The sequence below is a fragment of the Mustela putorius genome, unplaced genomic scaffold (genome assembly GCF_011764305.1).
Source record: "Mustela putorius furo isolate JIRA1106 unplaced genomic scaffold, ASM1176430v1.1 tig00537284_pilon_pilon_pilon, whole genome shotgun sequence".
NCBI classification, from domain to species: Eukaryota; Metazoa; Chordata; class Mammalia; order Carnivora; family Mustelidae; genus Mustela; species Mustela putorius.
The window spans coordinates 2,103,786-2,115,804 of record NW_025422422.1 but is presented as its reverse complement, the minus strand read 5'-3'; the positions used below and the strand labels follow the sequence as shown (position 1 = coordinate 2,115,804).

General features: G+C 51.0%; 1 protein-coding gene across 2 annotated transcripts; it reads left to right on the top strand.

Annotated features, from left to right (window-relative positions):
* Window positions 1–1,066: 1,066 nt before the first annotated feature.
* On the top strand, window positions 1,067–10,760 carry LOC101683032 (b(0,+)-type amino acid transporter 1). 2 transcript variants are annotated; one of them, XM_045073818.1, is made up of 7 exons: window positions 1,067–1,135; window positions 1,762–1,860; window positions 5,768–5,901; window positions 6,078–6,207; window positions 7,360–7,484; window positions 9,320–9,407; window positions 9,903–10,760. In XM_045073818.1, the coding sequence occupies exons 1-7, from the start codon at window positions 1,130–1,132 to the stop codon at window positions 10,134–10,136; spliced, it is 816 nt and encodes a 271-aa protein (XP_044929753.1). In that variant the 5' UTR covers window positions 1,067–1,129; the 3' UTR covers window positions 10,137–10,760. The 2 variants fall into 2 exon arrangements, with proteins under 2 accessions (XP_044929753.1, XP_004745933.1); XM_004745876.3 differs by having other exon boundaries at window positions 1,093–1,860.
* Window positions 10,761–12,019: the final 1,259 nt, after the last annotated feature.

The following is a 12,019-nucleotide window of genomic DNA, read 5'->3' as shown; positions in this document are numbered from 1 at the left end:
TAACCCAAGATTGAAATATATATTTAAATATGTATACGTATATAATATTCATATATATATACATACAATGTTCACATATAATTATATATATACATATATAGGGAACTAATGAAACTCTTAGGTACATAGTAATAGCTAACATTTAAGGCAAGCCTGGGGATGCCTGGGTGACTCAGTTGATTAAGCATCTGCCTTTTGGCTCAGGTCATGATCCCAGGGTCCTGGAATCGAGTCCCACATAGGGTTCCTTGCTCAGTGGGGAGCCTAATGCTCCTCTGGCTTGTGCGTGTGCTCTTTCTCTATGACAAATAAATAAAATCTTAAAAAAACAAAACACTATGCTACCCCTTTAAAAATAAAAAGGGCAAGCTTACTCCATTTTATCTACTATTCTAGCTACTTTGAATGACTATGCTATTTAATGCTTAGAATTACCCTATGTGGTGGGTACTGTAATTAATGGGCAGGTGAGTAGGGTGAAGTTCAGAGACCTCGTCTGAGTTCACACAACTGTGGGGGACTAGAGCTAGGATTTGAGTGCAGGATCCCATTCCTGACCCTGTACCTTACTTTTAACCCCCTGCTCCCTTCGTGCTAGAGGTATAAGTTCTGTTCTGTACTATTTGAATTCTCTTCTTTAATCATATTGGTTCTTCCTTTAAGGGCTCGTGCAATTCTAATTGGAATCCCGATGAAATAGGGATTTTATTGCTTGACTGATAAAACTACTGCAGGTTTTTTTTTTTTTTTTTTTAAGGTTCCTGATGTTCAGTTGCTCACCATTCTTACTGTTGGCACGGGGCACCCATCCAACTGTTAGCCCACACACAGTGTTGGGGGGTTGGGCAGCAGGGATTTCTGCTAAATCCCTCTTTTTTTCCCTTGATCTTTCCTGTGGCAAAAAGCTCCTGCAGACTGCCTCTACTGGACTGGTAGATCCGTGAAGGCTCAGTCCTTTCTAAATGCCATACCCTGGCTGTCTGGTCTCTGGTTCAGACGACCTCAGGCGCTGTAATCATTAACTCCTGCAGGAAGCTCACAAGACAGATTATCTCTCAGAGCGTCTGCTTCTGCTCAACTAGACGTAGCAACTAGTGAAGTCCTGAGATGGAGAGAAGGCAGGAGAGAGATGGCGGTGAGGGGGTGTCAGGACTGGAGCCAGGTGGCAGGGGGCTAAGGCTGAGGAGGGAGATTGGCTTGTGGAGTGCTGTGTCCCTGACTGCTGGCTGTATGGTCGGTTCTGGTATCTTCATGTCACCACAGGGGGTTTTGGTCTACATAGGCAGCCCCGGGGCCAGTCTTGTGGTCTGGGCAGTCTGTGGTCTCCTGGCCATGATGGGCGCTCTGTGCTATGCTGAGCTGGGTGCTCTGGTACCCAAATCTGGGGGGGAGTATGCCTACATCCTGCAAATCTTTGGCTCCTTGCCAGCCTTCCTGGTTATCTACACGTTTGTGCTGTTGGTCAGACCAGCCGCCATCGCGGCCATCTCTCTGAGCTTTGCTGAGTATGCAGTGGCTCCGTTCTACCCTGGCTGCTCCTCGCTGCCGCAGGCTGTGCTCAAGGGTGTGGCAGCCATCTGCATCCTGTCGCTGATGCTGGTCAACTGCAGGAGCTCGAGGCTGGCCACCATGCTGACGAATTTGTGCGCGGTCGCCAAAGTGTTCTCGTTGTTGGTCATCGTGGGGGGTGGGGCTGTGGTGCTGGGCCAGGGCCGTGGCTACACGGACGGCTTTCTGTTTGCCTTCCACAATACCACGCAGCAGCCCGGGCGCATCGGTATGGCCTTCTACCAGGGACTGTGGTCCTTTGATGGCTGGAATAATGTCAACTACGTAATGGAAGAGCTCAAGAATCCGAAGGTGAGTCCGTACTTCTTCAGGGCATGCGATCTCCAGACATCAGCAGTTCCAATTATTGTTATTTGAGCTCACAAGACCACGAGACATCAGCTGAAAGTGGGGGCTCCCTTTTTGCAGTCCTGAATGCCAGCCCACCGTCTCCCTTAATTTGTGTATGGAATTATATGAGTAATAACCTCCCAAGTGAGCACGGAACTTTATAGGACCACGCCTGAGGTCTCATTTGCCCTGTGAGGTAGGTACTCTTCCCCATTTTTCACATGGGAAAACTGAGGTTTAGAAAGAGGGAAGTGATTCTGAGGTCATGTGACTAGCAAGAGGCCATGCTTGATGACTCAGTTTGTTCTCTATCTTGATAGTTGGAACATGCGGACTCTTGAGTTATTATGGAAATTAACTCTTTGCTGTAAATATATCTGCTTAGGTTGCTACTTGTTTTCTTTTCCTTTTTTTTTTTTTTTTTATTTCCTGCAGGAATCTTTAATTCTCAGAGGATGAGAACTGACTCTTTTCCTCTACCCCCTTGAGGCTGCCTAAGGGGTCTTTACATGTCTCAGCTCTCGATAAAAAGCTCCCTGAAGGCGAGTGTTGGGAGAATCTGAGACAAGGAGCTTGGAGACTGAAGTCCAAGAGCAGAGAGAGATTGGGGTGAGGGCTGGAGTTCAGGGACCCAGTTTTTATTCTTGCATGTAAATCCTTGTGCTTCAGTCCCTGGCCTGTGAAACAAAATCTTCATAGCTGCCCTGTCTACCTCACGGGGCTTCAAGTTGTCAGATAGCATAACCACTTGTGCATGGAGACAACAGCTGTAATTTGAGGTGAATGGCTAGTGTGTGCTCAGGTTGGCTCTGGGTGGGGTGGGAGCTCTAGGGAGCTCATGGGGAGTAGACTACTCTCTCTGAACTCAGGCCCTGAGCTCAGAGCTGGTTGAGGGAAAGAGCAAGGGGCCCAAAGATGAGTGAGACAAGCTCCCATGCCATAGAGCGTGGATTAGCCACCTTTTTCCTGTAAAACATCAGAGAGTTAATATTTTAGGTTTTGCAGGCCACGAGGTCTCTGTCAAGATTACTCAAGTCCGTTGTAGCATGAAAACAGTCATAGGTAAACAAATGAGTGTGGTGATGGCCTCCAAAAAGTTTATTTACAAAAACAAGCAGCAGGCTGGATTTGGTCCACAGGCTGTAGCTCGCTGATCCCGGGTGTGTGTATGGAGCATTTTTGACAAATGGGGGTTTCAAAGCAAAAACAAAGCCATGGCTCTGAATGCTGGACATTCGAAAGGCTGGTTCTCACTCCGCCCTCTGAAGCACATGTTAAGTGTATCTTCGTGTCACATTTTTTTTTTCAAAAAAACTGCAGAACCTGTGCCAAACCTGGGCCAGTCTTATGAATCTGAGCGAAGAGTTAAGGTGTTCAGGAACGAAGCCAGGAAATCTCACTGTTCTTGTGGTACACGGTGGGGCTTTGCTGTCATAGCTCATCAGCTGGCAGGTGCGTTGTCCAAGATGTTAAGTTTAAAAGCACATGAGGTCCACTTCCCTGGGACTTAGCATGTGGCTGGGTCACGCATGGTGGGTGTTCGCCTGCTGAGGGTCCCCCACCACGAGGCCCGTTGTGGGGGGCAACCCAGGACTCTGTTCCCCCAGCCCATCTTTGCCACAAGTGGCATCTTCTGGACCAGACAGAACACACTTTCAGGACTGGAAAGATGAGGAATTTGCTTTCATGCCTCTGTGGTGGTTGGGGCATCTTCCTTTGCTTTTAGGTCCCCAGTTTTGAGAGCTAGAGGGGATGTGGAAGGACCCATCTTATATGAGACTCCATTGCCATCCTCCTGGCTTCCCTCGCACATACCTGTCACGTGACCTGCCAGGTCAGCGGACCAGCCTTCCCGGTTGCCTGGGGCTGAAGCGCTCCCAGGAATGCTGGACTTCTGGGGCTAAAAGCATGAAAGTCTCAGGCAAACTGGGCTGAATCGGTCACCTATCTGGCCCCCGCCCTTAGAGGACAGGACAGGATGGGACAGAGGCTTGGATATAATAAAGCTTGCCTCCGCTTGCTGCTGCAACTCAGAGAAAAGAGATCCCCAGGAAGCAGAGCAGTCAAGCAGGCCTTCCATATGTGGTGGGTTAGAGTTGAACCTTGAAGCGCTGATGAGGTTTGTGGCAAAACAGCCATGCAGAAGCAGTGTGAACAGGAACCCAGAGACTCGAAAGAACAGGGCACGTTTGTGTCCCAAGGACATTTGAAGGAGGCATGAAGACAGTCCCCGAGATCACTACTCTGTCCTCAGTGCCCCCATGCATTTCCTCCCATGCTTCCCTCCAGAGTTTTCTGTGGGCCTGAAGAAAGCTCTGGAAATTGTTTTTTTTATATCACGTTGAAGAGCAGAAAATATGCTAACCAGGAGAGAGTCTTAAATGTGGGGAAGGTCTTACCTTACAGTGGACAAGGAGGTCTGTGTGGGACGGTGGTATAACTCTCCCCCGGACGGCGCTGTGCCGAGTCCGGAGGAGAACCTCCTGCCTCTTGGTACAGCATGACCACTTCTCTGTTTCATTTTGTGTTACATTGTAAGTGTCGGTAACAGCAATGCCAGGTTCTGGTGTTCCGTTTGGTATGGAGGGGAGAGGCCCTGGGCTCCTCAGTGCTTGCCTGCCCCTCACAAGGTAAGCTAAAGGACACCTAGAGAAAGCTTTTCCTTCCTCCTACTTTGGAGTCTAAAGATGTCTATCCAGGGTGGCCTACGCCTGGGGAAAGTTAAGTACTTCCGTGGGCCCCAAGGGAGACCCCTTCCTTCCATTTGCTCTTGGCTCCAGGATGATGGCCAGGGCTGGGGGTGTGACGTGGGAGGGAGTACACTGATGTACCCAGTTTTCATGGATTCCTCCATTTTTACTGGAGGATTCCTCCATGTTTACTGGATGCCTGCTCAGTCCCTTTCTTTTATTATTTTTGAAAAATTTATTTATTTTAGAGAGACAGCAAGTGAGCAAGAGTGAGCATGAGCAGGAGGGGCAGAGGCAGAGGGAGACAGAGTCTCTAGCAGACTCTGCGCTGAGTGTGGAGTCTGATGCAGGGCTCGATCTCGCGACCCTGAGACCATGACCTGAACTGAAACCAAGAGTCGGACACTTAACCGACCGAGCCACCCAGCCCCTCAGTATCTTTCCTGGGAGACCATAGGTCAGATCGGCCCTCAGCTCCCAGTACAGCCTGCTGTGAGCTCCCTCGGCCCCTCTGTCCAGGCCCTTCTTTCTGTTCCTCTTTGATGACCCTCACACCTCACAGAGGCAGAGCAGTAGGGAGTCCCACTTTACAGATCCCCAGTGACCCCCAATTTCCAGTTGAGGAGATGGAGGGGCAGAGTAGGACCCTTGGGAGTCATGGCCTGTGGTCTGGGCCTGCATTCTGGAGACCCAGAGATTGGGCAGGGTTGGCGTGGTGGGCTTGGAATATTCCAGCTGGAAAGATCAATGAACAGCCAAGAAGGAAGATCTTTAACTTTCTTGTCCCTTCTCTGTGCCTCTGCTCTCACGGGTGCCCCTGCTGGGAATGCCCCCACCCCCACCCGCGGGAATCTCTCCTGTTCTTCCAGGAGAGCCCGGCATATGGTTCTGCTCATTCTGGAAGTTCTGGTGATAGCGCCTCTCCCCACCCCACTCCTGTCAGCCCCTCTGTACCTCCACTGCTCTGACTGGTTAGTGCCCCTCAGGGCCTCCCAGGACACCTGTTCTTTGTGTGTCCACGCTGTGGGGTTGTGAGCACATGGACGAGGGGCACACCCAGGGTCCGGCACATTCCCTGTGGCCAGGATAGGCTCAGCACTACCCGGACGAGCGTGTTCTAGGGCCTGAGAAGGACCTACCCCCGCTAACATGGGGCCTCTTCTCCCGGATCTTTGCAGCAAAACCTGGTGTGGGCGCTGCTGATCGCCATCCCTCTGGTCACCAGCCTCTACCTCCTGGTCAACATCAGTTACCTGCTAGTGTTGTCATCCAGTGAGATCCTCTCCTCTAATGCTGTGGCCGTGAGCTGGGGGTGAGTAAGTCAGGTGATGCGATCCTTGGCCGCCGGGCAGACCATCCAGCCTGGGGAGGGATAGTGCCCCTTGTGCATTTCAGCTTGCCTCTAGATGTTTTGCTAGCTCTGTTTCCTGGTGGTTGGCCTCCAGTTTGCTGATGGAGTTCCTTCCTTGGATTCCTCTGTTGTCCTAGGAACCAGGTGCTGGGAACCTGGGCCTGGCTGGTACCCTTGGCTGTCACACTCTCCACGTTTGGCTCCGTCAATGGGATATTCTTCGGTGGAAGTCGTGTGTGCTATGTGGCGGCAAGAGAGGGCCACATGGTGAGAGATGGGGTCCCGGCCGGGCGAGGTGGGGGTGCTGCAGTAGGGCACTGGAAGGACTACAGAGGCTAAGCTTTCTCCTGCCTGAACTTAGCTCTGAGCTTAATTAAGCCAGGCCTTCCCCTGTAAGTCAGAGCCCTGTTCTTTCTAAGAATGGGATTCAAGCATCCCACGCCTCTCCATTTAAACTCCAATCCTTCAACTTCTGGGTTTTGGGAGATCATCATACAGGGTCACTGTGGAGCTTGTAGGTGGTGGGAATGTTTGCACACTTTGGGGGCGTGGGGGCAGTGGGTGAAGCCATAGGAGTAGAGCCAATGTGGATGCCCGGAGGCCCTTCCCCCAGGGACTGTCCCTCTGTTAGCCTTTGCAGCAATGATGCTGGTTAACAGGCAGCTCCCAGGTGTCCGGGGCTGACAACAGCAAACATTCCATATTGTTCATCAGTCCTTGGGTCCCCCATGGCTCTGCTTCAGGCTGGGGTTTGTGTTCAGATTTCTTCTTTTGGGACTCCGAGTCTGTTCGTGTCTCAGGGACCCAGGCCAAAGTATGTTTTTGCCTGGAGCAGGTGGCAGGGGTTGAAGAGACCAAGCCAAACCACACAAATGTATTTTGAGCCTCTGCTGTGTTACTCCTGCTCACAGTTCATTGGCCAAGCCCAGCGCCAATGGATGGGGAACCAGACAGTATTTGTCCATAGGGCTGGGAGGGGGAGACTGACTATTTGCTGAGTAATAGAACAGTCTACCACAATAACCCACAGTCCTACTCCATGCTCCACCGGCAACTGCCCTACCCTTTCCTCCCACTTTGTCTGTCTTCCCACCCTTGGTCCCTCTTCCTGTGTTCGGGATGAGCAATAGAAAGTTGAACGACCTGGCCAGGCACCTGCTTCAGCTCTCTACACTCTCTCCCAACTGGGTCTTGGCTGGCCTGGAGGGAGAGGTTCCCCCATTCTGCATCCTGGGCCTGGTTTCACCCCAGGTAGGCCACAGAGATCTATACCCAGAAGCAGTGGAGACTGGGGACTATTAGGTTGGGCCCACTGGTGTCCAGAGTGAATTTGCCGGGGAAGAGGACAGGAAGCTTCCCAGGGCATAGAGCTGCTGTGGCTCCCCTGGGGGGCTGCCTGACACCTGGCTTTGCTCCCAGCCCCAACTTCTGTCCATGGTTCATGTGCATCGCCTCACACCAACTCCAGCCCTGATGTTTACCACCGCAGTGGCTCTGGTCCTGGTCATCCCAGGAAACTTCAGCACCATCGTGAACTTCTTGAGGCAAGTGAGACTCTCCTCCCGTGTGGGTATCTCATGGTGCCTTTGTGTGCATGCTCACATACACTCATTCACATATTTAAAAGTCCTCTGTGTGTGCACACTCATGCACATGTGTGTGTATATATACATAACAAGCTTCTGGAAGCCCCTATGTGTAACTATCACATACATGCATGTATGTATACATACATATGTGCACGCACGCTTCTGGAAGCCTGAGCTCAGCCATTTCAGCCATTCCCTCCCCGTTGTATTTCCAGATTTTTTTTTATTTATTTGAGAGAGAGAGAGACAGTGAGAGAGAGCACGAGAGAGGAGAAGATCAGAGGGAGAAGCAGATTCCCCGTGGAGCTGGGAGCCCCATGCGGGACTCGATCCCGGGTCTCTGGGATCATGACCTGAGCCAAAGGCAGACGCTTAACCAACTGAGCCACCCAGGCTCCCTGTTTCCCAAATCCAAGTGTGTCTCCCTCCTGTCTTGCCCTGTTTCCCAAAATTCAATGAGACAAGGGTTTCACCAAGAGGCAGATGAGCAAAAGGCTTGTGCTGTCTTTGTTATTTTTTAATTCTTCCTTGTTCCTTTCCTCTGTTGCGGAGATCATGTTGAGGCCATCGTCAGGCTTTACTCCCCACTACCTCCAGCTCTTGGCTGTGGCATGATTTTCCCTTTGTCATCTGATCTGTGCTCAGGACTCTGGCCCAGCATATCTCTAGTGAACACAAGGCAGACTCACAGCCACACTGGGTATAGTCCGTGATTGGATTAAAGTGGGGAGATGTTCTGACCCCCTTTATTACCTTCTCTGGGGCAGAAATGACGGGCAGTTGTGCCGTCTAGCCGTCCAGCCATAACTTTATGCCTTCATCTGAAGCAGGGTTGGGGGGTGTGTCCTCACACCCACAGGCGAGCGCGGCATCTGGGTGCAGAGGGAGTTCTCTGAGGAATTTTTTCACGCATCGTGTGCTCTCTCTTTTGTTGTCATAAGTATAATTAATTTCCTGGAACAGGATCTACAGTGCTTGATGTGACTTTGTTCAGAACACTGAGTAACAGACCTGGTTTTTCTTTTTATCTTCTTCCCATGAGAAAGGCTAAATTCATGATATGCCAAGAATAAATCAAACCCATGGTGAGCCCAGGGTTTCTTTAGACTGAGATTTGGGGGATGTGACCGAGAATGTTCCAGCACAGAGTGAGAATGTTAGGATGACCCATCCCAATGAGGACACAATGTCTCCCCATCTTGACTGCCTCCAGGGACAGCCTGGTCTGGACCCGGTCTCCAAGGGCAGGTGAGGTTTTCATTAGACCTTCATCAGCCACTCAGCTACCCACTCTGGCAAAGACAGAGGCCAGGGGCTGGTCTGGGTGCTCCACGGCCTACCCTGTCACCAGCTCTAAGGTAGGAGGATCTGCTATGAGAGTGTGGTCCCTGAGGAGAGCACAGGCTCCTTGAGATTCCACCAAACTCTTTCTTTTGGACACACACATGCGCTTCCCCTTCCCTTCCCTCCCTCTGAAAACTGTCCTCTTCCGTCCAGCCAGGGGCAGGCAAGAAAGGTCCGATCTGAAGCCAGGTGGGGGCCTGGCTCGTGTACTTGTCACTTGGTGACGGAAGATGAAAGAGGAGGGAATACCCCCCAATGCCTTCTTGTCCTTGGTGCCCCAGCCTTGCCTTCTTTCCTTAGCCTCCTTGGATAAGGGGCTGGGGGTGGCTGAAAGGCCTCTGGTGAGCTTGCACTTGTGCCCCGGGTTTGCACCAACAAGGCCAGCCCCTCTTGCAGACCCAACCAGGGCAGGGCCTGGTAGCGAGTGGCTTCTGTTTGCCTTTCAGCTTCCTTGGCTGGATCACCTATGGAACCACCATTGGCTGTCTCTTGTACTTGCGGATAAAGAACAAGAATCTTCCTCGACCTTACAAGGTAGACTTTGGAATAAACGTTGGGCTTTCTTCAACCTTAGTCTGTGCATGAGGCAGATCATTGGTCCACAGCCTCATCCGGGGTGGCCACTGTCATATTTGGTAGAAGATGTCTGTCTGTATTTCCTGGGGAGGGGGGATGAGGGACAGCTGGGTCCTAGGGCCTTGATTCTGCTTGCTGGGGACTCATTTCTCCTCTGGAGGACTCTCAGGGAGAACGATGAGAGACACATGCCCAGAGGAGGCTCACACAGAGTAGGACTCACAAAGCACAGAAATGATCAAGCTGGGTCCCAAAGCCTTGGCTCCTTGGATGGCCCCCGTAACCCAGCAGGTGGCTTTTCTGGCTAGGCAAGGTATGATGGCAGGGACAGGAAGAGGGGAGCTGGTGGAAGGTGGAAGCAACAGGCAGGCAGGCAGGTGGGAGGGACAGAGCCCAGGGGCCACACACCCTGTCCCGTGCCTCTCCATCATCCAGTCTCTGTGTCTCTGGCAGGTCCCCACCGTCATCCCTGTCATCATGCTCCTTGCTTCTTTCTACCTGGTGCTGGCACCCATCATTGAGCACCCCCAGACTGAGTTCCTGTACATCTTCCTGTTCCTGCTCAGTGGCATCCCGGTCTATTTCCTGCTTGTCTATTTCCGATGCCAGCCCAAGTGGTTGCAGATGGCCACCCTGTATCTCCAGCTGCTCCTGGAAGTTGCTCCAACTGTTAAAAATGTGGACTAAAGGACTGGACAGTTGAGCACTGCCCTTCTTGCTGCAGACATGTCTGTCCCCACGCAGGTGGCCTTGCCAGATTTTCTGTAGGTTGCGCATAATTCCAATGAGTGAATGGAAGGCTAAATACAGCTACTGTGAAGCTTTGGGGGGTATCCAACCAGGACAGCATCCCCCTTTCTCTAAGAACTGTGCCTCCAGTGCAGGCAGATCTCACAGTCACATTGGTATTATGTGGCTGCCTGCCTGGGTATAGCTACTTGACGTTCCAGGTGGGCAGCATGAAATACATTCCCTTCTCTGGGGATCTTGGAGTTAGAATTCTGATGGTTGCCTCATCTGAGGAACGGTAAATTCTGGAGGCTATGTGGGACTGTCTTCTCTTATGTGGGCAGAGTAGAGAAAGCCCCCATGGAGAGAGGAATGAAGATACACAGAGAAGTGGTGTTGAGAAATTTCTTGGTGCCTAAGAGCTGGGGGTATGACCTGAGCAGGCAGCAGCCTTGGTCCCTGGCTGCTTTTCAGTTCTGGTCTCTGTCCTTCTGTGGCCCAACTGCCATCTGATTGTCCTTCCTGCTTTTTTATTGTCTGGGACAACGTGATACCTTATAATAAATTTCCAATTTTGGCTCAGGTGGGTTTGAGTGAGTTCTTATTTCTCGCAAATGGAAAAGATCTGGGTCTGACAAACCTTCTTCAGGAAGACATGAGACTTTAGTTCCTATTTAAAGCCTCCAACTGGCTTGAACAAAGAAAGAAGCAAGAGACAGATCCCTGGGAGGGAGGGATTTTGTTGGCTTTGGGTGAAAGGGAGGACGGTCGAATTTCTAGAAGAAAGGGTGGAAAGTTAGAACAGACCTCAGAAGGCTAATGCGGTGATAGGACTAAAGAGAGGCAAGGGGGCAGAGATATCTGGCTGCCCAGGGGAAAATGTAGGACAGGAAGGATGATGACAGTGCCTAGAAAGACTGGGGATGCAGGTTCTGAGTCCATGGTGGGGGGGTGGTCAAAAAGAGGAGGGGCAGGGACACTGCTCAGCACCTCTCCTCCTGCAGCTGCCCTGGGACACCTGTGTATGGCCTTCCTTTTATCGCCCAGATATGGAAAAAGCTCCCACAAGATCTTTCTGTTAAGTTTTCTTCTCACATCGACCAGTTCTCCATTTTTGCAACACCAAATGGGTGTCCATTGATTCCGTTCAATTCTGATACTATTATGAGTTGATGCAGACCTCTCAAAGCTAAAGGGCTCAGGCACCAGGGGCAGACTTCAGTCTCAACTCTTGGCTCCCTGGATACCCATGCTTCTGCCCAACTTGGTTAAGCCCCTCTCTTCACAGTCAATCACTTGCTAGAATGACTCAGGTCTCTGGAAAACACTTGATTTACTATTATAAGCTCATTACAAAGGATACAACTCAGGAGGAGTGCGGTGGGAGAGATGCATAGGGAACTTCCATGATATGCTCTCTTTGGATATGTCACCTACCTGGCACCCTGATGTGTACGCCAACCTGGAAACTCTCTGAAATCTGTCATTTGGAGGTCTTTATGGACATTCCATTTATGTAGGTGGATCAATCATTGGCCATCGTGATTGAATTCAATTTCCATCTCCTGGGATCTCCCCAGAGGTTGGAGAGTTCCATCCTGCTCATCCATCTTGGACTTGTCCGGAAACCAGTCCCCATCCAGAAGCTATCGGGGGCTCTCATCCACCATCATCTTGTTAGCATACAAAAGACACTCATCACTTGGAGAATCCAATGCTTTGGGAGCTGTGGACAGGGAACTGGGGACAAAGACCTAATATTCATCTTTTGTTTTACCATCCTTCTGAACTGTGAACTCTTTGTCAGTGCTGTTCCTGAGGACATGTTGCTTGTGAAATTC

What these genes read in the sequence shown, in the direction of transcription:
- LOC101683032 (XM_004745876.3), top strand. Translation starts at nt 1,108, where the DNA reads ATGGAGAGAAGGCAGGAGAGAGATGGCGGTGAGGGGGTGTCAGGACTG. An exon ending in ACCATCGTGAACTTCTTGAG is followed by an intron (nt 7,485 to 9,319) that starts GCAAGTGAGACT and finishes TTTGCCTTTCAG; the next exon opens with CTTCCTTGGCTGGATCACCT. An exon ending in ATCTTCCTCGACCTTACAAG is followed by an intron (nt 9,408 to 9,902) that starts GTAGACTTTGGA and finishes TGTCTCTGGCAG; the next exon opens with GTCCCCACCGTCATCCCTGT.